Here is a 24,578-nt window from a genome sequence, read left to right on the forward strand (position 1 = left end):
TATCTAGAAAATATCGACAAGTATAAATAATAGTTTTCATTGAATATATGTCTTTGCTATCCTACTTGTCTATCGAGCTCGCATGCATGATCGTCGAACGTTGGATCGGGAAAACCCATTAATGATCGACATGTTCCAAGTATCAATGACGGTGTGTGTACTCGTTCGTCAGTATACGATAGGAAGAAAGAAACTAATTATTATTCGATTGATTTATGAATTGACTTTTACCATTCAAATAATTTCCACGTAATGGATATATTCCAGAAGGAAAGAGGAAAAGAATTTATCATACGAGGGATAAAGTAGAGCAAAGGATGATCGCCGTCGAGGAATGAACTCGCGCGTACGATGACCCACGTTCGAAATAATTACTATCGTTCCAGCGTATTCCAGCGTCAATAGCAATTATTGTCGGACAAGTTTATTTGTTTGTTTGTTTGTTTATTTCCTTTTTTTTTAGAAAATTGACGAATCTGTTAATATAAATAAATGCTTATAGAGCACGTTCTTTTCTTTTTTCTTTTTCACTTCACTTTTTACACTTTACACTTTTCCACCTGGATCCTCCTTGAGGTAGAAAGAGAAAGAGGGAGAGAGAGAGAGAGAGAGAGAGAGAGAGAGAGAGAGAGAGAGAGCTAATTCTGACTTTCGTAAGTTTTGTGATAAAAAAAGAAAATTAGATTCGTACGGTACGATGCTTCTCGTCGTTCTTTCGCTCGTTCGTTCTTCTTGGTCGTTATTAGTCATCGAATCGAACGATTTGCATGCATGAAGCGTACTCGTCTCTTTGCCGCGTCTTCATCGACGATACGACCTTATGTTGTAGCAGGTAATACGCGAGAGAACTCCTTCTCCTTGAAAGAAGATGAAAATCGTTGGCAAACGTGTCTTTTGTTGATTAGCAAATCCGAGTAATTCATCGATTTTGACTTAGCGAGTACTCTGATTGACTGAGTGACTTACTGACTGACTACCAGCGCGAGTGGACGACCATCGTACTCGTCGCTGAAGGATGTGGAAGTGGGGACAAGTGTTCGGGAGAAGGAGAGGAGAGAACTCGCTATGTAAAAGCTGACTTTTCGTACGAGAAAATATTTCATACATACACACACACACACACATACATGATTTGTTTAAAACAAACTTCTAAATTATTTTCAAAGAGATGTCTTTTTTATTCCCTTTACACATTTAATCTCGCGTTATTAAGATATGATAAAGATGAGAAAAATAATGTAGAATTTAAAGTATCGTGATATGTTGAATATGAATGTATAACGTTTTAAATTCATTTACTAAAATTCATTCGAATTCACTTTCACGAAGGGGGAGATAATTTTGTCTTGATAATGTCTGGATCTTTTAAAAACAACGATGTCAGACTACTCTGTTTTTTTTTTATAGGTTCGATTACTCGTAATTGATGGAAATAATGAAATTGAACGATCACTCTGAACGATATTTCTTGCTTTCTTGGAAAATGAAGAAATAAACATATGATTAAAGCACATTTTGTGATATGGTTTTAATTAAATAATCAAATTTTTTATGTTCTCGTGGCATACGTTTAATTTTAATAAAATCTATTATATTAATATAAATAAAAGAATATTCGATGTAGAAAAATGAACTATGACATGCAAGACATGCATCTTTATCCTAACTAAAACTAATATTGGAAAAATGATTACTTAATACGTTTAGGTCAAGCAACGAATACAACTGAAAATTTTTGAACAACTATTAATACGGATAACTTGCGTGATCAATTATTAATTTCGACATAGGATGATTTTAATCAATCGTCAATTGTCGAAAAGATCCATCGAGACCGAAAATATCGTCGTGAGTCCTTGGTTTGCCTGGTCGAAGTGTTTCGTTTGCTACGACAGATGTTTGTGCAGCGAACCACGGACCATATTCTTCTAATTTTTTTATCCAAGCGTCTATAAGTTCAAAGGAAAAATGAAAAAATAAATGAAGAAATGAAATAACTTTGGAATATTTCAATTAACATTTAAATCAATTCAATATTCATACCGTGTATTGTTTGAATAGATCCAGCATTGCCGCCATATTCGATAGGTAAAATTTCTTTAGGTATATACTCGTAAATGGCTTCTAAGTTACTGTGCGTAAAAATTCGATTCCGTATCTTTTCTTTCAGGAAGGGTTTAACGAAATTTATAATCGTGTCGACTAACGGACTGATGTTCACTACGTGTACTTGCTTCAATTTCACGGGATAAGCTTCTTGAATGCAAACAAGGAATTTTTTTATGATCGTAGGAGTGAATTTGGCGAAATGTGCCGGTGTCGCGACACTCGCATCTAAAATATAAATATCACCGGCTACACCATGAATTTCTTCTTTGAGACGAACGTCTCCTATCATCATCACGAGTTTCATTAGATTTGATACATTCGGTGTTAACATATCTTTCCTTTTTCCACGCATTACTATTACTCTACATCCATCCTTTGTTAAGCCTGGCAATGGTGGAAAATTTCTGTAAATAATTATTTATTATTATTTCTTCACAGTTCACAGAAAAGTATCACAGTTCTTAAAATTCTTTAAAAAATAGAAATATTTTTAATATTAAATATTTTCATGAGTACGCTTACACTAGATCGAGTATTTCTTTTAATTCTGGCTGTGTGACGTCACGATTGTTGAAGAACTCCGGTACGATTGCTCGCATCGTGAAATACATGTCAAGTTTCTTTTTGCATTTTTCCAATGAAAATTTGCATCCACGGAGAAATGTCATCAACATTGCATCGTCTGGGATAAACAACAAGAACTAGATGATCATTTACGATCATGCGCAATATGTAAACGAATAATATCATTGATTAGTTACCAAAGAGATACATATTTATGAGCTATCTTTTTTTGTACGTTTACGTCTGATTGTTTTATAAGTAACTTCTCATCATTGATACTTCTAGAAATAATATAATTGTATGAAGTAAATGTTTTACCATCGACGTTAGGTAAATGTGGTTGTTTAATTAGCCATTCCTTGATGCTCTTCAAATCATTTTCTCGAGTCGTTACATTTTCATTGAGTCGTACTCTAATCAATTTTGACATCTCATCCTTCGGCTGTATTAGCAACATCTACAAAGGATATATACATACATACATACATACATACACACGTATATATATATATATATATATACATATATATATATAGGATTATTATAAATTATTATTTTTTAAATTGTAATTTGTATCAAAAGAGTCAGCGTAATATTATTATCAGCATCTTATTGCAAGTAGATTGCGTCTTATTGCGATCATTGCATAATGAATGATAATAAATGCAATGTAAATGGTTCAATGGAAACAAAGTAATAACACTTTTTTCCTTCTAAGGTGAGAGTTGTCGGTTTAACGTGAAATTTACCGAACACTTGATAGTTCAGTCTTTCGTTTAAAATAAATGACGCAAGCGCAAAGTTCGTCTATGTAAATTATTTTAAAACGACATGACATGTTTTAGAAGTAAAAAAAAATTAATCGAAGAAAGCGAAATTTAATTGCGTTTCAACATGACTACTGTTTACAGATTCGATTGAACATAATTTAACTAATATTCATTTCTTCGCTTTATCATTGTATATAAGTGTAATGTGTAATAATGCATTATAACACTACTTACGCAAGTAGTCAATGCTTATGTGAGAAATTATGGCTGACCAACAGCTTTATTGCTCAACTGAAACTTTCTCCAGACTCGTCACGGTTCATGAAATAAGAGACTTTTGCCCTAACTTCTTGTCTTTTTTTTTTTATAATTTATAGAAAAAACACGATAATTAATATTACTTGTTTCTTGTGTTATTTTTTTCTTTTTTTTTATATAAATACGTCAATTAAGAACTTGACCGAGAATTTTAATTTATATAATGCCTTAATTATACATACATATAATTATATATTTTTATTTGCACTTTTACAGTGACGTAAATACATTATAAGAATAATTAAAATCAATAAAAAAATACAAATCGTATTCAAGATACAAGTTTTTGTTGTATCTTAATAACTCAACTCCAGTTTTACATTGATTTTTTCGATTTGAAAATGTTTTTCTAGGTTATTGAAATATTTCCACGTGGAAAGTCTAACGCTGCCATTTGAACGAGTTTAAAGTTCACATTTCTAAGTGTGACACATTCATACAAGAAATAATGTCGAAAGATCGTAAAAAAAATTGTGCATTGCCAAATCACTATCCTTGGTGAAACCTGAAATTAGGCAACGCGATAGAAAGGTATTTGCAATACCTTTCACAGTTACTGAGAAAATTGGTTTTACCATTTACATTCTCGAGTGTAAAATTACTAAATGCATTTAAGATAATACTCATAGCAATGTTTATTCTTGAAATGACATTACAAGTAGTATTACTTGAATAAATTCAATAATAGTCATATTTAAATCTCTTGAAAAAGAGCAATTTTTATGTTACTATTGTTTCTCCATGAATTGCTTCTTAGTATAACAAAAATTAGTTGAACGATTCATTTGAAATAAATCAGATAATCTGACCGCTAATGCATCGATAATTAAAGTCAATTATTAAATTTAACTTTCTAGGAATTATTTATTTGTTATAGTTACTCACTTTGTATCTGATGTATATATATATATATATGTATATATATACCGCGTAGTAACCGATATGACAGGAGCACCGACGAAAGGATTTACTTTGAGGAGGTGATCGAAAGTAATGCGAGAATCCGGACTGCTTGCTCGTCGAAGAGATGGAACACGAACGACGGAGTGGGATAACTTAAGTCTTGGACCGGTTCTCCTTTATATCGTGCTATACCCCACTCTTGATTTTACTTGCGGACTCCGAGTATATGTATGCACAGCACTACGATGCAATTAAAAAATGCAATATTTGCGATTTTTGGGTGTTCAGATTTGTTGACCGTTGAATTCCTCTTGAAGAATTCTATAATAATGCTGTAAAAAAAAAGAAAAAAAAAACACTAAAAAAAAATTCTATGAAACGTTATTCGCAACAATTAAATATTGCTTTTACATTATACATTTTAGAGTATACTTACGGTATACTCTACCACCAAGAAAAGCAGTTTACCAATGAAAGGAGTAAAGGTCGATATTCTCAATGTTACTTCTTTTTTTCGTTGTAAGCTACTAAATTACATAAGATGTATGCATACGCGTCCACACACACAAGTTTTAATAAATATGAACAAACCTTAAAGGTATCTTTTTTAAAATTAACTCTCTTGGAAATATTTTTCTTCAAATTGTCCGTTTTCATTTTTTTTTTGATTTTGTCTATCATTTCTTACCACTCTTTTTTAGACCATATTATCATTGAATTACGTAAATTATTTCAAATTGAGAAACTATGAATCTCTCATGATCTTATATTGATACGTTTTTCTCATCAATCTGTTACATTGTCACAGTAGACAAACGATAGGAAAATCTATTATTATTATATGAATTTTTTGCTGTTATGTTTTAAATCAAAATATTACATTTAGAATATTTTTACAGGTAAAACGTTTAACAAGTAAATAGGTCAAGTTTGTTGAAAAATGATATTATAATATTTCTTATTAATTGTTTCAAATACAGTGTCAGGTTGCAAGGACAGACATCATTTATGTATTTCGAAATTTAATTGTATAGATATGCATGCACATTACTGAATTTTAAATATATTTTATTTTTTATTCTTTTTACAGAAATTCATTTTATTCTCCCGTTTTATTCTCCTCACCTATTTTCTATTAAATATAAGATTTCCAAGAAAGTTTTTCCACTTTCAAATAAGTAAAATTATGTATTCTTTTCTTTGTAATTAATTACATTGAAATGCTTGACTCATACGATGGCATAAGAAAGGGAGAAAGAAAAAGAGTGTGAAAGAGAAAGAGAGATAATTCACACGATTCGTTTTATTTTCTTTCAATAAAATCATTCGCCATCGGGGGTCTGGTTTTAGTCGGAAAAGGGTTGCGTTAACTCAATATGATGAAAGGTATTCACGTGTGTAGAAAAGCGTACAATCGTAACGAGCGATTATGTAATTGTATGAAATTGCTTTTAAAGTAAGGCAAAAAAAAAGTATTGTGATATCGATGTTTACTTGCTTTCGTACATTGAACTCTTGGACGAATTATTGTAACGCTTCGAAGCTTCTCTCTAACATTCGATTGCGATCAGTTACAACGACGACAAAGCGTATGTAATTATGAAAGCGATTAATTTATTTGCAAAATTTCCACTTGTATACATGATCGTTCAAATATCACTTATAGTTTCAACAGATTGATTAGAATTTAATTTTCTTTCAGATTTTTTCTTTTTTCTTTTCGATCGAAAAAAGAAACAAAATGTCGAGATCTATCGGCAAGATTGAGAACTTCAAAAATGAGCCTAGGATTATTTTTCTATGATGAATCGAGAGTTATCAAAGCGATTAAGGATGTCAATGTGCCAAGGAACATGTTATGTTCGTTCAATATCGTATTCGATGCACTTGACACGTCGATCCTTCCTGCCAAAGTGTCGTTTAAAAATCTGTTCGATATATTTTCCTAAAAGATAAAACAAAAAGTAGTACAGGTAGTATATTTATACAAAACAAAACAAAAACCTGAATATTCAATCCTATCGCAATCGATAATAACAGATTATTGTCTTACCAATTTTGTTTCAAAGCTGTTGTTGACATTTTCTGAGATTTGAGAACCATTCGTGTCTCGAATATTTCTAATTGGAATATCATAAAAATGTTTGTCTGGATTACTACAATCTTGATCCTGACAGGAATGGCTTACAAGACTTTTAATGATATTTGGTAATTCTTCGATCATACGTATACGGTAAAGAGTCGAAGCTTTTGGACCATCAGCAAAGAAGGACACACGTTTGATATCCTTCGAGCATAATTCTGTCACAATTACGAGCGTGTCGGATGGAGAAATCTTTGATTAAATGAAAAAAAAAGTATGTCAGTTTTTTTTTGCTTTTTTTTTTTCGTTCTCATTAGGTAAACATTTATGTTAAAGTATTAAAGGGAAAATGGAAGTTAACCTCGTGATGTAAGAGATCTATTAAGGAGATAAGCTCGTTTTCCGGAATTACGAGTACCAGCATGTAACCTTTGTCACCTGAAATTATTTTTAGATTTTTTATTGTGCCATCGACCAAGTCAACATAGCTCGTTTGTAAATGTGAAGATTCTTGAAAAGAAAGCTCGTCATCCGTTCCATTGGTCGGTGGTCCGTTCAGGCAATCAATCATCGCTCGAAAAAAGGCAATTCTAATCTTGGTAAACAAGTCGAATACGTCCCAAATATCACCATAACTCGAAATATCTTCTTTCTGATAATTTCTTTGTAAATCCGAACTATTTCCTTTATCGTGTGAATCCATAGAATGTAACGAGTCATTCTGCTGCAAATCACGTTTACGAATTCTTTCTTTCGTGCTGTTTTTATTCGATTCACTTTCTTTTACAATGTCAACGTTTCCTTCGACGTCGGATAGGGAGGGAATAGAGAAATTTATAGCTGACAGAACACCTAGATTATGATTATGATGACATATTAAATCCAGTGATGATAAATATATTCGAGAATATATACATATATAAAACCTACTTGTTGTCATTTCCTTAACTCCATGAGCCCAAGTCAATAATTCAGATATTCGTGAACGTAGTGTTTGCTTACATTCGCACTCGTCCTCCTTTTTGCCAGGAAAAAGAAATTCATTCAATTCTATTTTCATTGGTCCGTTATCTTCTTGATCGTCGACCTAATAAAATTTAAATGAAGATATTACTCGTACGATATCACCTAATGTTCGTACCTAAAATGCTCGTACTAAAATGTTCGTACTTGAAAGTATCCATGAACTGGAAACGAGTAAGTTCTCTCAAAATTATTCCAAAACTCTTCTCTTCTTTGCTTAGTCGTGTCAACGAGAATCAAGACAACGTTTCTTAGATGAGAAGAAGCAATGTTTGAGTTATGTTTCATAAAACTAGCGTTGTGTTTAGTCGTCAAGAATCCTTCTGAGTTCTTTAAAGTTGTCTCGAATCTCTTTTTACGTGGAATTTCCTTTGCGTGTTTCATAGTCATTTTTTCGTCAGACTTTGTCTCCAGTTTAGCTACATGCATTCTATCGTTCAATATCCTTTCATAAGAAACATTTTGAATGGAATTTAATGATTCTGGTATTGTCAACAGGGATGGAATACCTATTAAGAGATTTATTTATATTAATATAAATATTTTTTTTATCGAAAATCAGATTTACCTGAACGACCCATCAAAAAGCAACTGGATTGAGAGAAGATTGTGATAACTCCAATCAAAGAAATTAACAATAAACTAACTCTCAACATTTTAATTTACGAACGATCACGTTTTTTGAAGTTTCATATGATTCCTAGCCTTTCTATACGAAGGACAACTGAAAAAACAACGCTAAAATAAATCAATTCTAAGAGCAATGGACAAATGAACTCGTTATAACATTATTTTGTTTTGTTTGTGTGTGTTTTCTTTTTTTGAGATTTTTCATAAGGAACGATATTGCATTTTCGATGGGTCGTTCGATTAAAAATCGATTTGTATTGGATATTGAGCAAATTCGATTAGCGGATATTCTTTGTATTAAATTACATTCGACGGGGCTAGGTGTGTTCTAACGAAGTAAATACAATTAACGATTTGTCATTGAACAGCTGGTTAACTGCCTAGCTTCGTACTAGTACATTAACCTAAATAATAAAGGATATCCAACTGTGCACACTCAAATGGGTTATTCTGTAACTATCTTTTAGTCGATACGGTGACATATTTCAGTCACTACATAGGTCACTTAAAGTATCGCCTTTAGTTCTATTTGTGCATTATTTTTATGTAAGCTTTCGTATGATCTTATTATAAATTGTAATAAATATATCAATAATTTATTACAGTCAACATTACAATAATTAACTTATTACATTTCTATGATCTTATGATAAATTGTAAACATAATGTGTACATTGTTAACAGACAATTCGTAGTTAGAATAATTGACATTATTTCTCTTTTTGATAAGAATGATCATATTTAATTACATCTTCATGACATTATAATTAAATCGTACTTGAAAAAAATACAGTAGCATAGTATGGACGGTACGAGCAATGAATAATACTAAACTGTTGAAAGTTGTTGAAGTTGTAACTATCATGAGATATTTGCAATATACATGAGCACCAATTCCATTACATGCGTCACGAAAGAAGTCAGTCGGTCGACTTACTTCGATTAATAGTTCAAAATTTCATTTGAGTTAAAGTTTTATTAACTTTCCTGAGCTAAAGAATATTATACAACTGACATTAAATTCCATTAAATTTCAAATATATTTTTCATAATCACAACGAATCAAACGTTTTTGAAAGAATAAACAAATTAAATTCAAGTACTAAGAAGCAGCAATTCAAAGATGATCTTTTTTAGCCCTTAAAAACAATTTTTTTCATGACTATTGAAACTTATAAGAAAAAGATAAGAATGTATAGTAAGTTTTAAAAAGAAAGATCAAAGAGGAAGGATGTTTCTTCTCGGTTACGTTTGTTACGTTGAAAAGTCTACTCTCGACTTGAGTCGTATGGAATTTGAATTATTAAATCGTCTATAGAAGCTGCTACGACGATACAAGAAACAACATGGCGTCAAGGAACGCTCCGCAGGGGTCGCTAGAACGTCTACGCCTGGTTACCGGCACGCGATTGGTCCACGTTTGGCGCTTTAAAGATTGGAAGGGGTTTTCTTGGCTGGCAGGTAGTCATCGTGGAGGGAGGCTTGATAAAAGGTGGAGGGAGAAGTAAGGGAAAGAAAGAATAGAAAGAAGAGGGTGCCAGGTAAATCGCTTGCAGGTGATACGAGACTTACAACGCTGAAGACTGCGCAACCCTCTTCGTGAGTGTATGTGCGAAGAACGGATATAGTCGAATTGTTAGGCTAATAGGCTAACTTATTCCTTTTTTGAGTGATCAAAAAATACCATTGATCAGTGGTACTGCCTGATATTCTGTGCTTTGCGACTGGTGTTTGTTTACAGTTTTTTGTGCTGACCGGATATAAAAGCAACCGTAAAGGTAAGCCACAATATATATAATAGTTCTTCAAACGCAATATGATCGATATAACGTTTGTAAGAAAACAGCGTATCATCTAAGCCAGGATTTGAAATATTCAAACTTCGATTGTTGTAGATGAAATTGAAACAACAAGGTTTAGTAGCGGACTTGATGCCGAATATTCGCATTATGCAATTCGGTGGACACTTTATGTTCAATTATATTGATAGTTCTACCAAGTTAATGCATAAAATATATTGCTGCGTGAGTATATTTTTTTTGGGAGGTCCTATCACATTCAATCCCGATACAGGACGATGGTCAATGAAATAATTTGTCCTGCGTTTTCTTAGGTTCATTTATTTCTACTCCTTCTCCAATTCGCTTTTGCTGGAATAAATCTCGCCCTTGAGAGTGGCGACGTCGACGATCTCACGGCTAATACAATTACGATGCTTTTCTTTACACATTCTGTAGTCAAAATAGTATACTTCGCGGTCAGGAGCAAATTATTTTATAGAGTACTAGCTATCTGGAACAATCCAAATAGTCATCCACTCTTTGCCGAAAGCAATGCTAGATATCATGCGATAGCATTGAAAAAAATGAGAACTTTGCTCTTCGCTGTTGGAGCAACAACGGTTCTTTCAGTTCTCGCTTGGACTGGTATCACGTTCGTCGGTGATTCTGTAAAAAAAGTCACTGACCCTGAAACGAACGAGACCAGTATAGTGGAGGTAACGTGTTCTGACGTTTTACGTTGATAAAAACAATCGTCAATTCAGTCTTCGCTTTTTCTCAATCTCTTTTGCTTTGATATACGATCACAGATCCCTAGATTGATGCTTCGCTCTTGGTATCCTTACGATCCTAGCCACGGCATGCCACACATCATGACTCTGATTTATCAATTCTATTGGTTAATGTTCGCTATGATGAATTCGAATTCTCTCGACGTTCTTTTCTGTTCATGGCTCTTGTTTGCCTGCGAGCAAATTCAGCATCTCAAGCAAATCATGAAACCTCTGATGGAACTCAGTGCAACTCTCGACACAGTTGTACCAAATAGTAGTGAATTGTTCAAGGTAAAAACAATGTCAATCTGTTCGTAATATATGAATAGATCTTTCAATGGATTTATACATCGTCGAAATTCAAGGCTGGCAGTGCTGAGCATTTAAGAGACACACAAGGTGCTCAGCCACTCCCGCAACCTCCACCAGGGGGCGAAAGTATGCTGGATCTTGACCTCCGTGGTATATACAGCAATCGACAAGACTTTACGGCGACCTTCCGACCAACAGCAGGAATGACATTCAACGGTGGCGTAGGACCGAATGGCTTGACCAAGAAACAAGAAATGCTCGTTAGGAGTGCTATCAAGTATTGGGTGGAGAGACACAAACACGTCGTTAGGTGAGTTCAACCTAATACTTAAATTATTCTCTACGGTCACTCTCAATTTCAACGAACAAACGGTGTTCATTTGTAAGATCGTTGCGTATCAAAGTAATTGATCGTATTTTAATGTTGTTAAGAATCCTGATGGATGGGAGAGCTTCGTTAACGACGTAGCTCACACGTAATTTCTAGTCTCCAATGCAGAGGAAGTGTGATAGTAGGTTCCTGTTACAACGTTAGGGACTTGATACCAGTTATAAAGGACATATTGGGCTACGTAATAACATGGTTTTATTGAAATTACGTAGAATAAACATTTGTGGTGTTTCCTTTTGATCCAGAGTAAGGAAAATACTCGAATTTCACTCTTTTATTTAAAGAACGAATTATTTTCGGAGTTAGAGCGAAAGAAAAGAAGAAAAAGTAGATAAAGAAAGGACTTGAGATTGTTGAGTGTTTTTGTTGATGATATGTCGAAGTAAGAGGTGATCCTCTCATACTCCACAGGTCTCTCGTGCTCGGGACGCTCGTAGCGTGTTCGATGGATGTGCCTTTTCCCACGATGATAAAGTATTTATTCTAAGACAGCGCGTTATTGACCGCAACGGGGGACGTGCCCTACGGACTGAACAATTCGTTGGACAATTCATGGGGTGTATGTCTGTGTGTGAGCCGACGAGTGTATACGCGTTTCTGTATATGCACGCATACATTCGCGCGAACGTTTCATCGATGTTAGAGTCGCGTTTGAAGCATTGACAACTTTTGATGACCGAGTAAAAACGTTCTTTGTTCTTGAACATGTTACTAAAGTTCGAGGACTCGATTAAACACCTACTCATTATTTCAAGAATTTGATTGTTTCCTTTTTCAATTCTACAAGAATTTAACTTGATGGTATTCGTCTTCTTATGAATAGAAAAGTTGAATAGAGGAATGTTAATAAGTATTGGTAACGTAAAGTTAATAAAATGTGACTTCCTTTGAAATATTTAGCTTTGCAAGGAAGCTAGCTCAAGCTCATAACTTAGATATTATTAAAGGGCTGGCAATGCAAAGAAGAAGGAAAAAAAGATGGAAGATCGAATAAGGCGTTCCTCGTTCTTTAGCCTTAGTTTCACGATTAAGTGTATACCGTATGCTCGGATAACTGGGTCAGATTAAAACTTGGTTGGGTTATCATCAGGTATACGGAGACTATACAAATGAAAAAGTCTGTAGCTAAGAAAATGGAACGGCGTTCTTTCGATTTCTTCTCATTCATCTTTAACTCCATCGAACGTACATACATGTATACGAACTTGTTTGTATGTATGTTTATCAGTCTCCCTTTCCCCTCTTCCTCACCATATTCTATTTACCTCTTTTTGCTTGCTATGATTCATTTAAATGAAGTTACTGTATTATAAGTACAGTATACAATGTATGTCATTTCAACAGATTGGTAACCGCGGTTGGAGATGCTTACGGTATAGCTCTACTACTTCACATGTTGACAACGACTATCACATTGACGCTTCTCGCCTATCAGGCTACAAAGGTAAGCGTCGATGTTTCAATAGCTCATCGAGAGACGATCGATCGATAATTAACCTGATCGCTACACCTACTGGCTTCTTTTGTAATATCACTCTCACGGCGACGTAGACAAAAAGGTTTTTGTAAAATTTTTCCTTTTAGGTAAACTCTGTTAGCGTCTATTCAGCTACGGTCATCGGTTATTTCTTGTATACTCTCGGCCAGGTCTTTTTATTCTGCATATTCGGTAACCGTTTGATAGAGGAGGTTCGTATAGTTCGAATTATTTCTTGTCAAAGATTTCTTCAGTTAAATAAATGTTTGATCTTACACAGAGTTCATCAGTTATGGAAGCCGCTTATTCGTGTCACTGGTACGATGGCTCTGAAGAGGCAAAAACTTTCGTCCAAATCGTTTGTCAACAATGCCAAAAAGCAATGTCCATCTCCGGAGCAAAGTTTTTCACCGTCTCTTTGGATCTTTTCGCTTCCGTAAGATGCAAACTAGTTTTGTCTTCTTATTTCGACTTTATGCATGACAAGCCTCTAGGACGTGATTGTGATCTATTTATGATAACGAGATTTATGATCTTTTTTCTTTTTCTTTATAGGTATTGGGAGCTGTCGTGACTTACTTCATGGTGTTGGTACAGCTCAACTGAACGATCGATTATCATATTGTACGAATATATTTTAGGACCTCGTATAAATCTTTCTTTTTTCTGGTCGTATTTGGCATACCGTCAGTTCCTCGATTATTCATCAAGGAATATATCAAAATTCAAATTTGTCATTGTGATCGAAACGCGACCAAAGTAAGAATTCTTCTAACGAGGAGATAATTTTCAAATAATGACGGATGATAACATTATATTTGATAGGAATAATACTCTATGTGCGGAATTAAGTTTACGTAAGAGAAATATTAAGGAAAACGGGGAAAAATATTACGCTAAAATCGCCGGAAATACGTGTCAGTTCGTTGGACGATACGAGACACGGAAGTTTCTTTCAAAATATTTTTTTTCTCGTCATGTTAGGTTATCGAAGGAATCCTTTTAATGTACTTTTCTACGTCGTCAAGAGAAATCGTTTTAATCGACTATGAATATCAGACAATAGTATCTCATCGATAAAAGTGAAATTCTGTGATTTGTTTACATGCTTAAAAATCTTTTTAAGAGAAAGAACAAAGATGCAAGATGAATTTCTTGTATCGAAATATATATAACGAACGATCGATCAACTTGCATCTTTGTTCTATTCACACGATGTCGATGTACGATAGTGTATAGATAGGAAGATAAATGGATTTTACGTATACGTAAAATAAATAATATCGGACGTGATACGTCGAGATAATAATTTATAATAATACAGTACAATAACAATTATTCTCATTCGATCGAACTATCTTTCGATTAAAAAAGTCTATCGAATTACTTGGATGTTTTAACGTTAATTTGAATATTTCTCTTTTCATTATATAACGTCTCTATAATTAGTTTCACTATATTTGCACGATAAATATTAATTCGTGTGGCGTTCGTAAAATTTCGTCGTTTCTTGTGAAATAAATTTCGTTGGTTTCATAAATGTGAGAGAACGAGAGTGAGAGAGAGAGAGAGACAGAGAGAGAGAGACAGAGAGAGAGAGAGAGAGAGAGAGAGAGAGAGAGAGAACGAGAGAAAGAGAAAGAGAGAGAAAGAGAGAAACATACAAAATCGAAGAGTTCATTGTCTTATAGATATATTTATTTAATCGAATATTATTAATTATTATCGTTACTAATATATTCAGTGATAAGAGTTAAAGAATTCGTCCCGTTTTGTTTCTAAAATTATAGGGGAAAAAAAAAAAAAAGAAAAAAAAAAAGAACTTACGTCATATACACGTACAATTACAAATAGCGAGGCATAAATTAATATACAATATATCGATAGACATACTCGTAAATAGTTAATGAACGTTCAGTATTACAGAATCGTCATTGATGTGTGAAAGTGTAATTATATTTATCTAATAAAAATTTTGCCAAAGGATACTCCTGAATTAAAAAAAAAAAAAAAAAGAAAGGAAAAAAGAAGAAAAGAAAAAAAACAAAAGAAAAATTTTCTATCATATTATTTCTATCGTTGTGTCATTGAGTAAAAGGAACTGATCAGAGGTGGTGTCGAGTAAGAAATTGGCGCGAATGTCGGTACACGCATGCGCAGAATAAGAGTGACTCGGGCGAAGGGTAGTTTCGATCGTTCTCTGGTGGTCGTCCTCGTCGTCGACGTCTCGCTGAATGGGTTTCCCTCGTGCGTGCTCTTCTCCCGTGATGCTGCTGCCTGCACTTGGTCCAGCTCATCTTCGTTCGGTCCACTCGTGACAGGAACGATTAACCGTTCGTCGAATTCTCTGTCGTTTGTAATTCGTGTTTCGTTAATCGAATCTTCGTATTTTTTGTGATAAAAGAGAAGTGAAAAAGAGATCCCTGGGCAGATCTATTAAAAGAAAAAAAAAGGAAAGAAAAAAGAGGAAGAAAACCGAAAGAAAAAGAAGAAACGAGAAAGCTCGCAGAATGACGCCGCAGCCTATTTCGAAAGGACTCGCCTCGAAAGAGAAAATTCAACGGGGAAAGGAAGACGTCGTTCTTAGGGAAATCGTTGAAGAATATTTTGGGATGGTATATTTTAACGACGACGAGCAATAAACGGGACGTTTTTGACGGAGGTATTTGTTAATTCGCATGGTCAAGAGAAAAAGAGGAAGAGAGAAAAAAAAAGATAAGGGAGGGAAGAAGAGAAAGAGAGAAAGAGAGAGAGAGATAGAGGAGAGAGAGGGTAGAGAGAGAGGGAGAGGGAGAGAGCTACATGAGATCACACTTAAATTGACGAGGCTATACATGGGGTATCCGTGTATGGGGTGTATGTGTTACATTTTATATAGTTACTTGTCTTCAACGTGTTGATCGTATAATCAAGCTGCAATCGTACAATCAATTAATCGCCTCTCTTACAATTAGAATACTTTAGATTCGTCCTATCGCGTTTAATGGTGTTTATATATAGTTATAGATCATTCTTATCACGTTACCGTGAATAAGATAATGTCGACACGGGGTTAAACTTGGCTCGTATAATTACAAAGCGTTACGTAATTGCTAGAAGAGCTCCTAAAATAATTCGAGCGAATAGCGAGAGAGGGTGACGAATGATCTTGCGTCTTCCTCTCTCTCTTTCTCTCTCTCTCTCTCTCTCTCTCCCTCTCTCTCGCACACACATACTTTCTCTCTTTATTTATCCATCTTTCTTTATCGCGAATTTCAAAGGAAAAATTTGTTTTCTCAAATTCAGAAGGAAATTTTTGTTATCGTGATTGACAATAAAATGCAACGTAAAGTCTTTCTGTTTCATCGTATGTCGTTTAAATCGAATTCGAAGAAATTTTAATAAAAAAGAAAAATAAAAAGAAACAAAAAAGAATCCAATCGATTGTTTATAAAATCGTATATATATATACATATATATTATGTACATGAAATTCAGGGTTGTGCATTAACGAGGCAGTACAAACAAATTAAAAATGAAGAATTCATTAATCGACGCAACTGTGTGTCAAAAGTTGTTCGATTGAATTTCCATACAAGCTTTTTAAAGAAAATAAAAACATAAATAAGTAAATTAAAAAAAGAAGAAAATTTTCTTCGTAAATTAAAAGGCGTGTGATATATCGGTGATTCGTTTAAATGTAACAAAATAAAAAAAAATAATAAAAAATAAAAAGAAAGAAAAAAGAAAGAAAGAAGAAAAGAGTTTGTTATCGTGAATGGGATTCGACGAGAACGCGTACGCCAAAATCAAATCATCGTCGTACGAGATTCGATTAAAGTGGAGACGGAAGAGAAAGAGCTATCAAATCTATAGACATCTGTTTATAAAGGCATCTTCGAGATTCATCTTTAACCATAGGGACAAAAACTGCGAGCGGCAGAAGGAGGCGAAGCCTCCCGCCGCCAAAAAAATGTCGTGAGTATCAATCTCTTATCTTAATAGATACAGCTGACGTTTAATCAAATATATATTTTTATACAAAAGCTATAAAGCAGCGGGACTTGGAAAAAAATTTATATATTTTGCGCAATGCATATACACGCTTTACATATTTATTTTAATAACATATGTTTAATAACATAAGAATATATTATTGCATATGTTATTTGCTGTACATACGCATATATCATATTTATGTAGAATATCTATCTCAATAAATTAATTTCTTCTATCAGTAAAGAAATTTAAAGAGATTTGTCAAAGATCTCTTAAATTCCCGTAACTGGTATTATAGAATTATTTTGAATTTAAATAAAATTCTATTTAGATATGTATTTCATTTATGCTAACAGGTAGTTTAAACATTCAAGCAAAATTTTGACAGACAAATGTTGTCAATTGACAATATCTAATTTAGAAAAAATATTCATAATTTATTGTAACGCGAACTACAATATACTACAATGATTGCAGAAAATATTGTTAAGTATATGTATATTCTGAATAATGTATAACATATTAATACGTTGCTTATTATATTATGTGGAATAATATATATGCGTTGCATATTTTTAGCACATATTGCTATATTTTATGTGCATAATGTTTCTTACATATTTATGGTGCATAAACATCCGCATTTTTATTTCGTGTATATTCTCTTCTTATTTTATTTCATAGTATACAATATTATAATTGAAAATATCAATATATCGTGGCCGAACAATTTTTAAATTACAAATTAAAAAAAGAAGGAAAATATCTTTTTCAGTCAAATTAATTTTTACGATATTTCTTAGAGCAGTCCTCTAATTGTACATAAATAAAGCAGACTACGGCAGAAAGTCAACGATATCGTTCTAACTTACCACGAGGAGCGTTAATTAAAATCTTCGGTTGTACATGACCAGAAAGTTTAATGGAAATCCGTGGGGTAACTGTATAAACGTAAAGAGGGGTAACTGTATGGGCTTTGGCCTTTTTTTATCAAGATATGTCGATTTTATAAAGAACATTTTTCATTAGATAACAAGGTCACTTATAAGAATGATATTTTTAAGTTTATAATCTTCGTTTGACCTTTCTCAATATTTCTATTTTAATCCTAATAAAATCCAAGATAATATCATGTTAAATAATGAAAATCACTTTAACGTGAAGCATTCATTATACTAACGATCTCATTTGATTACAAATCTGATGCATGAATTGATTATATTGATAATTTTTAAAGACGAGATTAAATGATTTGTAATCTTCTTTTTTCTTTTCTTTTCTTTTCTTTCAACAAAATATTTTGTATTCATTCATATAACTAAAAAAAAAGAAAAGAAAAGAAAATAATATAAAAATGAAATCAAATGAAAGAGAAATAAATCACATTTTAATCATAGAAAAAAGAACGTAATTAAAAAAGAGAGGGGCGGAAAATGAGTGAAATTCTGAAAAACGAAGTTTAACGGACCTGCGTTATTATTGTCGTTGCATACTCCCTTATAGCCGCTGAGTCTCCAGAGTTCAGTCAGTCGAGCTGCGAACCTCCACCGTGATGGTTACCGGGATAGAGCTCTCTTGCGAGTTTCAAATTTAGAATAAAAATATTTGCAAAGTATACATAATTGCGTTCGTTCTAATGGATCGACAGAGGAAAGAAAGCGAACATTTTTCTAAACCGTTTCTCAACGCTAATAAAAGACTCCTAGGTAAAAGAGACTATACACTTTTTATTTATTTATTTATTTTCTTCTATCCGACGTATTCGTAATATTGAATGGTAATTTTTTCTAAAGCACGGATTTTCAATTAAAATTTTTTAATTTTCTCGTCGTTGAATGAAGCAAATCGTTAATCGTGAAAGAAAAGTTGCAATTAAAAATATAAAAATATAAGGAAATTAGTTTTTCAACGTACTTAATTGCACCGTTTCAATTATTTTATGTGAATATGTAAATTAGGTATTGCTTTTGAATACAAATGCGTTAGAGATTTAACCTAAGCTCATGCAACTCGGTCACGATAAACTTCAGTGTAAATAGAAGCTATACGTTTAATCGTAAACTTCCTAAATGTCTACGATTTACATAAGTATAAAACGGAACGAACAGAAAAATAAGATCGACGATATGAGAAAAAAAGGTTCCATCGATTTTGATAGAAAGTTTTTTCCAATGGAACAAATGATGATTAATAATCGAAGAGTTACTAATCAGTATCGTGAATAATTATTTTTTTTTTTACAGCATATTAAGTTATTAGTTAAATTGAAATATAACTTTATCATTGAACTCGTACAAAATTTTATCATATAGGTCACATATAAAAATATTCACCGTATCCATGAATAACGAATTGATTTAACCAATAACATTTATTAACGTCTATCTGGGACATTCTCTTTCAAAAGATTTACTTTATCACTTGACTTTATCTATTTATTTACTTTCAAATAATTATTACTTTACGCTTTTATAGAGAGTTTATAAAATACAAAATCAATATGTCTGATGTATTATAATCAAATTTGTTTATTAGTAAGTTATTGTTAATATTAACGACAAACTCTCTCTCTCTTTCTCTTCCCCTTTCTCTCTCGTTCTTTTTTCTCTAACTCTATTTGCATATAAAATATACATGGTAATATCGATTATTTATATTTGTATATAAAATAGATATGTCGCCATGAAATTTAAAATTACTAAGAAAAAAATTATTTTTGTGACTTTCAAAAATGTAAAAACCGATTGACCCTTTTTTTGTATGTTTTTTTTCGCAGAACTGGATCTAGACTATTTGGAAAGGAGGGGCGGTGAGACAATAAGCTGTGAAAACGTGGAAAGCGGATCGAAAGAGGAGGAGAGCCCGGCAGACAGTCTGGATCGAGTTAAGGTCGTTTTCCTCGGGGCACCTGGCGTGGGAAAGTCCAGTATAATTCGAGTGAGCCTCTCTAATAGATATATTTCCTTTTAAGAAATTACATTTCTACTTCACAAAGATGCTGATATTTCTTTTAGATAAAGAAAAGAAGACAAAAAATTTTTTTCACTTATTTTGTTTTTCCTTCGAGCAATAATATAATATATCTTAATGAAATACTGATAGATGTTGCAAGATAATAATTGATATAATTTTAAGATTGTATTAATATATTGAAAACTGGATAGAAAATGATCTTTTTGTGAAAAAAGAAAAAAAGTATTCTTTCGATATTCGTTACTCCGTTAATTATCTACCGGATAGCAGAGTTCGAGAGCTCTTTCGATAGATTGTCGAGAAAGATGGTAGGAGATAGGATTTTGCAAGATGCGAATGAATTCTGTTAATTTCCGGAGGTAGTTTCCGTCGGATGCGAGTGTCGAGCTCGAAGGAAATAGAAGGACGCGAAGAAAAAGAGAATAAACGTTGGTTAACGCGCTAAGAACGTTTCCATGGAATTCATTTTATTTATATATATATATATATATTTTTCTTCCTTTTCCTCTTCTCCTTCTTCTTCTTCTTCTTCTTCTTCTTCTATCCACGAGATGAAACGATTTGTCAGCGTCGCCAACACATTTTCTTGCTTTTCACTTGTTCCTCTGTCGATTTTTTTAATTTGTCTGCACTTCAGCAATTCGTTTGGAGCGAATTCTCGGAGGAATACAGGCCCACTGAAAAACGTGAGACGTTTTACCCGAGCGTCGTACTAGCCGATCGATTGTACGAATTGAAAATCACAGATCTACCAACGATTCCGTTCTTTCCTGTGAGTTCACATCTAGAATGGACGGATTTTCGTTATTATGGACTACGAAGCGCCACCGCCTACGTTCTCGTATTCGATTTGAGCAATCAAGAGACTTTTCAAGTAGGTATCATCGATGTTTGAAAGAAACTTAAAAGATTGATGCATGTTTTAAAGTTAGAAAGAATATATATTTTTTCTATTTGATTATCATGTATTACTAGTCGTAAGATAAATTTTATTTGTAAATGTTTATCACTCGTCATTAGAAACTTAAAAATATTCTCAAAGAGATCTCTACGTAATTCTTCATTCGATTTTTTATTTCAAATTACGAATCAATTTTTCATTAAGTGTTCCTTGGAAATTAGATTGAAGTCACGTTTGCATAAAACTTTCAAGATAAAGATATTTTAAATGTTTCAACGTAAAACTCGATCAAATTCGAAGTTTTGCAAATTATGAAAAATAGGGATTAAACAATATTGAATTTCTTTTCTCAGTATATCAGAAAATTACGCGAGCAGATCTACGAGGCACGGGACATGAGAGGTGTACCTCTTTTAGTGGTCGGCAATAAACAAGATGAGCTCTCGAGCAGTGTAGCTTCCGGTACAAGATACAGGGATATCGTCAATCTCGTACGAAAGCATTGGAGATGCGGTTACGTTGAGTGCAGCGCAAGATTCAACTGTCGTGTCGTACAGGTCTTTTTTAAAGTTCTTCATCTTTCTCCACTTTCTACTTCAAGATTATTATCATTTAAATTACTTTCAAGCGAGTTCTGAACACTTTGGGAAATAATTTCGAAATCGCTTTACAACAATCAAACTTCTTCAAACTCGTATCTCTTTCGATGAATCCGAATGTCGTTTGTTAAGCTTTTAATTAACTCTTATTTTTATTTATATCAATCTTCTCTAATTATTTATATAAATATCGTGTAACACGCCTGAAGATAGGCAACTCTTTGTAGATAATTTTTCATCCCCTATGATAGGCAACATGTGCATACATGAATGTAAAAAGGTATATATTGCCTATCATAGGGAAATTTAAAAAGTGATTGACGACAAAGTATAAAGTGTTGCCTACCTTCAGGTACGATAAGCAATATTTTCATGAACGATTTTCAAAATAATTTATTCCTTATATTTTTTTATGGGGTTTCTCATTTGATCATCGTTTAAGAGTATGATTTTATTTCGAATAGATTTTTAACTGTGATGATCAATCTTGAATAAATAATATGAACTATTTGAGGTATCATTGTGTACTTTCATAGGTTTTTCGAGAATTAATGAAGAGCATTCAAGCCGTAGAAGGAAGGCCGCCATCGCCGATACCTGCACCGTCGTCGCAACCTTTGCGTTCTCATCAGCATGACAACAGCGAGAAATGCATTCTTCTCTGACACTGAGATCACATAATGGACGTACTCGATCTTTGCGATCGCATTTTAGCTAAGAATTGCTTCTTCTCTGATTCAAAGAAGGATTCACATTGATTTACTTCGTTATTCCTGTTTCTTTTTGTTGAATCTTTTTTTTTTTATTTATTATTAGCTTTTCGCGGATGTTCCCTCGTTGTTAGATTATCTCTCGAAAAAAGTTCATCACAGTGTTCATCGTCGTTTACATTTGTCGAATGTTGAAACTATTGAGTTGTTAACAACTCAATGGACCTCAATTAAACTTATTGGTCTAAACCGGAAATTTACTTTCGTGTCTGACAGCTTGCAATTAAAGGTAATATATCTCGACTTCCATTTTCGACAACACAAATTGGATAACTTTCGTATAATCGACAAATTATCTGCCTTTCCTTTATTACGTTCTTCCTTCATATTACTCGAGCGTGTGATATCGTTGTGATAAACAAATATTTCACGGTGCGTTAATCGTACAAGCTACTCGCTCGTCAATTGAAAATTTAAGAAATCGTTCGTTTCTCGTGAGCATCGAGTTAAATGGCGCATTGTATTTTAATCTTTGACGCTAGAAATTTCATACATAGAGAGAAAAAGAAATAGAAAGAGAGAAAATGATCATAGATAAAAAGCAACGATAGAGTACGTACTAGTCAAAAACTGTGCAATTGAAAATGAACATGCACGTAAATTATCGTAACACGACAAACTTCGAAATATGATTATTGTTAAATGATTCAATGAAAACAATACTCCATTTTTGAATTGATTAAATCAACCATATGTGACGACGATATACAAGCTATGCCAAAAAATTCTAGATAATTTTAAAGATCAATTATTTTGTTGCGAAACTTTGTAGAGTAATTTTTCTTTCCGATTGTAAAAGAGTTCCTAGGCTTGCAGTTTTACAATCTTAAAATAAAAATTACTCTAAGAAGTTACGGAAAAGAAAAATTGATTTTTAAAATTGCCTAGGAAGTTTTGGCCCGCAAAGGAACTTTTGGCTCATCCTGTATAACGTGTGCAATTAATTCTTGATTACATACACAAACAAACACACACACACACACATGTATACACATAGATAGAGACAAGCATATATACATATATACATGCGCGCATGATAAGAATAAATGTACAGCAATTTTGAGAAAATTTTTTGCTGACTGGACGTTAAGCAATATGTACACGAATCATTTTACGGAGATTACTCAAGTTGGTCTTTCTACAGACCTTTACGTTAGCTCGAGTTGTGAAAAATAAGTTGCGAAAAATAATATTATAGAAGCTCGTAAAAAAACATACATACATATATACACAAAAAAATAAAATAAAAAGAAAAAAAATCCACAAAAAAAAAATATATGAGATATTATGAGAAAATATTATGAGATATTATGAGACTATATAACTGCCGAAATCTGTACACACGCACGAAATTAAAAACTAGCGATCAATTTATCTCATCAACACATTGTAGGTAATTCCGCACACTTTGATTTTCGGCCTAATAATATTGTAACAGCGATGGGCTGTCGGGAGTTACCTCAACAGAAGCAATAGTATACACATCTATTTTTAAAATAATTATTGTTAAGAAAATTAATCACTAGCATGTAAGAAATAAGAAGAGAAAGAAGAAAAAGAAACGTAGCAGTCGATACATTATTTACGAACAGATATTAAAATACATGTGTATGTATACACATATATATATATACATATACGATATGTGTGTTAATAAATATCGTTGTTATCGTTTATATACATACATAACATGAACATGAAGAAGTTTGTATTTTAGCTTCTAAGGATAAAAAGAACGAGTTAACTTCGTGAAATATATACGTACATATATATACACACACATATATATATATATATATATATATATATATATATATATATATAGTTGTTTATTAGTTCCGGTATTCAATCGGATTGTTATTTAAAGCTATCTAGGCAACGTATGTATATCATATACATACATTGTACGATATGATATACGTAAATTAATTATAGACCACATGATATGTGTGCGTATATATGTATACATATATACATGTATGTATATATACACATACAAAATACAAAACACGTGTTCGTTGAAAATATTTATACCCAGGAAAGAGAGAAGTGTTATTTTATGTGTGAAACGTGACTCTTTATTTTCTATTCTGATGTCGTACAATAAAAGATTCCAAGGAGAATTGTTTTTGTAGTACCTAATAGAATTTCTTTCATTTGATTGATATGTCTTCCTCCCATTTGTCGCATTTATCGTTTCTCATTTGTTCTACGATCGTTCAT

The 24,578-nt window shown here is 32.9% G+C and overlaps 4 protein-coding genes across 6 annotated transcripts in view; 2 read left to right on the top strand and 2 right to left on the bottom strand.

The window, feature by feature from the left end:
- Positions 1-14,956, top strand: part of LOC127065098 (odorant receptor coreceptor) — a 35,283-nt gene extending 20,327 nt beyond the window's left edge. Inside the window, exons 3-11 of the mRNA XM_050997002.1 lie at positions 9,719-10,178; positions 10,296-10,424; positions 10,514-10,897; positions 10,991-11,245; positions 11,320-11,576; positions 13,002-13,101; positions 13,242-13,346; positions 13,415-13,570; positions 13,690-14,956. Coding sequence (XP_050852959.1) covers positions 10,296-10,424; positions 10,514-10,897; positions 10,991-11,245; positions 11,320-11,576; positions 13,002-13,101; positions 13,242-13,346; positions 13,415-13,570; positions 13,690-13,740 — 1,437 coding nt within the window. The 5' untranslated portion in view covers positions 9,719-10,178 and the 3' untranslated portion in view covers positions 13,741-14,956. The remainder of the gene's footprint in view (positions 1-9,718; positions 10,179-10,295; positions 10,425-10,513; positions 10,898-10,990; positions 11,246-11,319; positions 11,577-13,001; positions 13,102-13,241; positions 13,347-13,414; positions 13,571-13,689) is intronic.
- Positions 701-4,789, bottom strand: LOC127065108 (alpha-tocopherol transfer protein-like). Of its 3 annotated transcripts, XM_050997027.1 has the most exons (7): positions 4,647-4,783; positions 3,678-3,797; positions 2,992-3,130; positions 2,632-2,791; positions 2,044-2,513; positions 967-1,949; positions 701-857 (listed from the first exon to the last, which is right to left on the bottom strand). In XM_050997027.1, the coding sequence occupies exons 3-6, from the start codon at positions 3,128-3,130 to the stop codon at positions 1,798-1,800; spliced, it is 921 nt and encodes a 306-aa protein (XP_050852984.1). In that variant the 5' UTR covers positions 3,678-3,797; positions 4,647-4,783; the 3' UTR covers positions 701-857; positions 967-1,797. The 3 variants fall into 3 exon arrangements, with proteins under 3 accessions (XP_050852984.1, XP_050852985.1, XP_050852983.1); XM_050997026.1 differs by lacking the exon at positions 3,678-3,797 and having other exon boundaries at positions 702-857; positions 4,647-4,789; XM_050997028.1 differs by lacking the exons at positions 2,992-3,130; positions 3,678-3,797; positions 4,647-4,783 and adding an exon at positions 2,871-2,954.
- Positions 6,281-8,495, bottom strand: LOC127065096 (uncharacterized). The gene is made up of 6 exons (XM_050996995.1): positions 8,339-8,495; positions 7,918-8,279; positions 7,678-7,834; positions 7,109-7,599; positions 6,718-6,999; positions 6,281-6,609 (listed from the first exon to the last, which is right to left on the bottom strand). Exons 1-6 carry the CDS (start codon positions 8,424-8,426, stop codon positions 6,463-6,465), a joined length of 1,527 nt encoding a protein of 508 aa, XP_050852952.1. The 5' UTR covers positions 8,427-8,495; the 3' UTR covers positions 6,281-6,462.
- Positions 14,957-18,486: 3,530 nt separating the features above from the next.
- On the top strand, positions 18,487-24,478 carry LOC127065115 (ras-like protein family member 10B). Its single transcript, XM_050997038.1, has 5 exons — positions 18,487-18,818; positions 19,889-20,049; positions 20,723-20,959; positions 21,340-21,543; positions 22,122-24,478. Exons 1-5 carry the CDS (start codon positions 18,749-18,751, stop codon positions 22,248-22,250), a joined length of 801 nt encoding a protein of 266 aa, XP_050852995.1. The 5' UTR covers positions 18,487-18,748; the 3' UTR covers positions 22,251-24,478.
- Positions 24,479-24,578: the final 100 nt, after the last annotated feature.

Source organism: Vespula vulgaris, chromosome 7, assembly GCF_905475345.1.
Source record: "Vespula vulgaris chromosome 7, iyVesVulg1.1, whole genome shotgun sequence".
Lineage (NCBI taxonomy): Eukaryota > Metazoa > Arthropoda > Insecta > Hymenoptera > Vespidae > Vespula > Vespula vulgaris.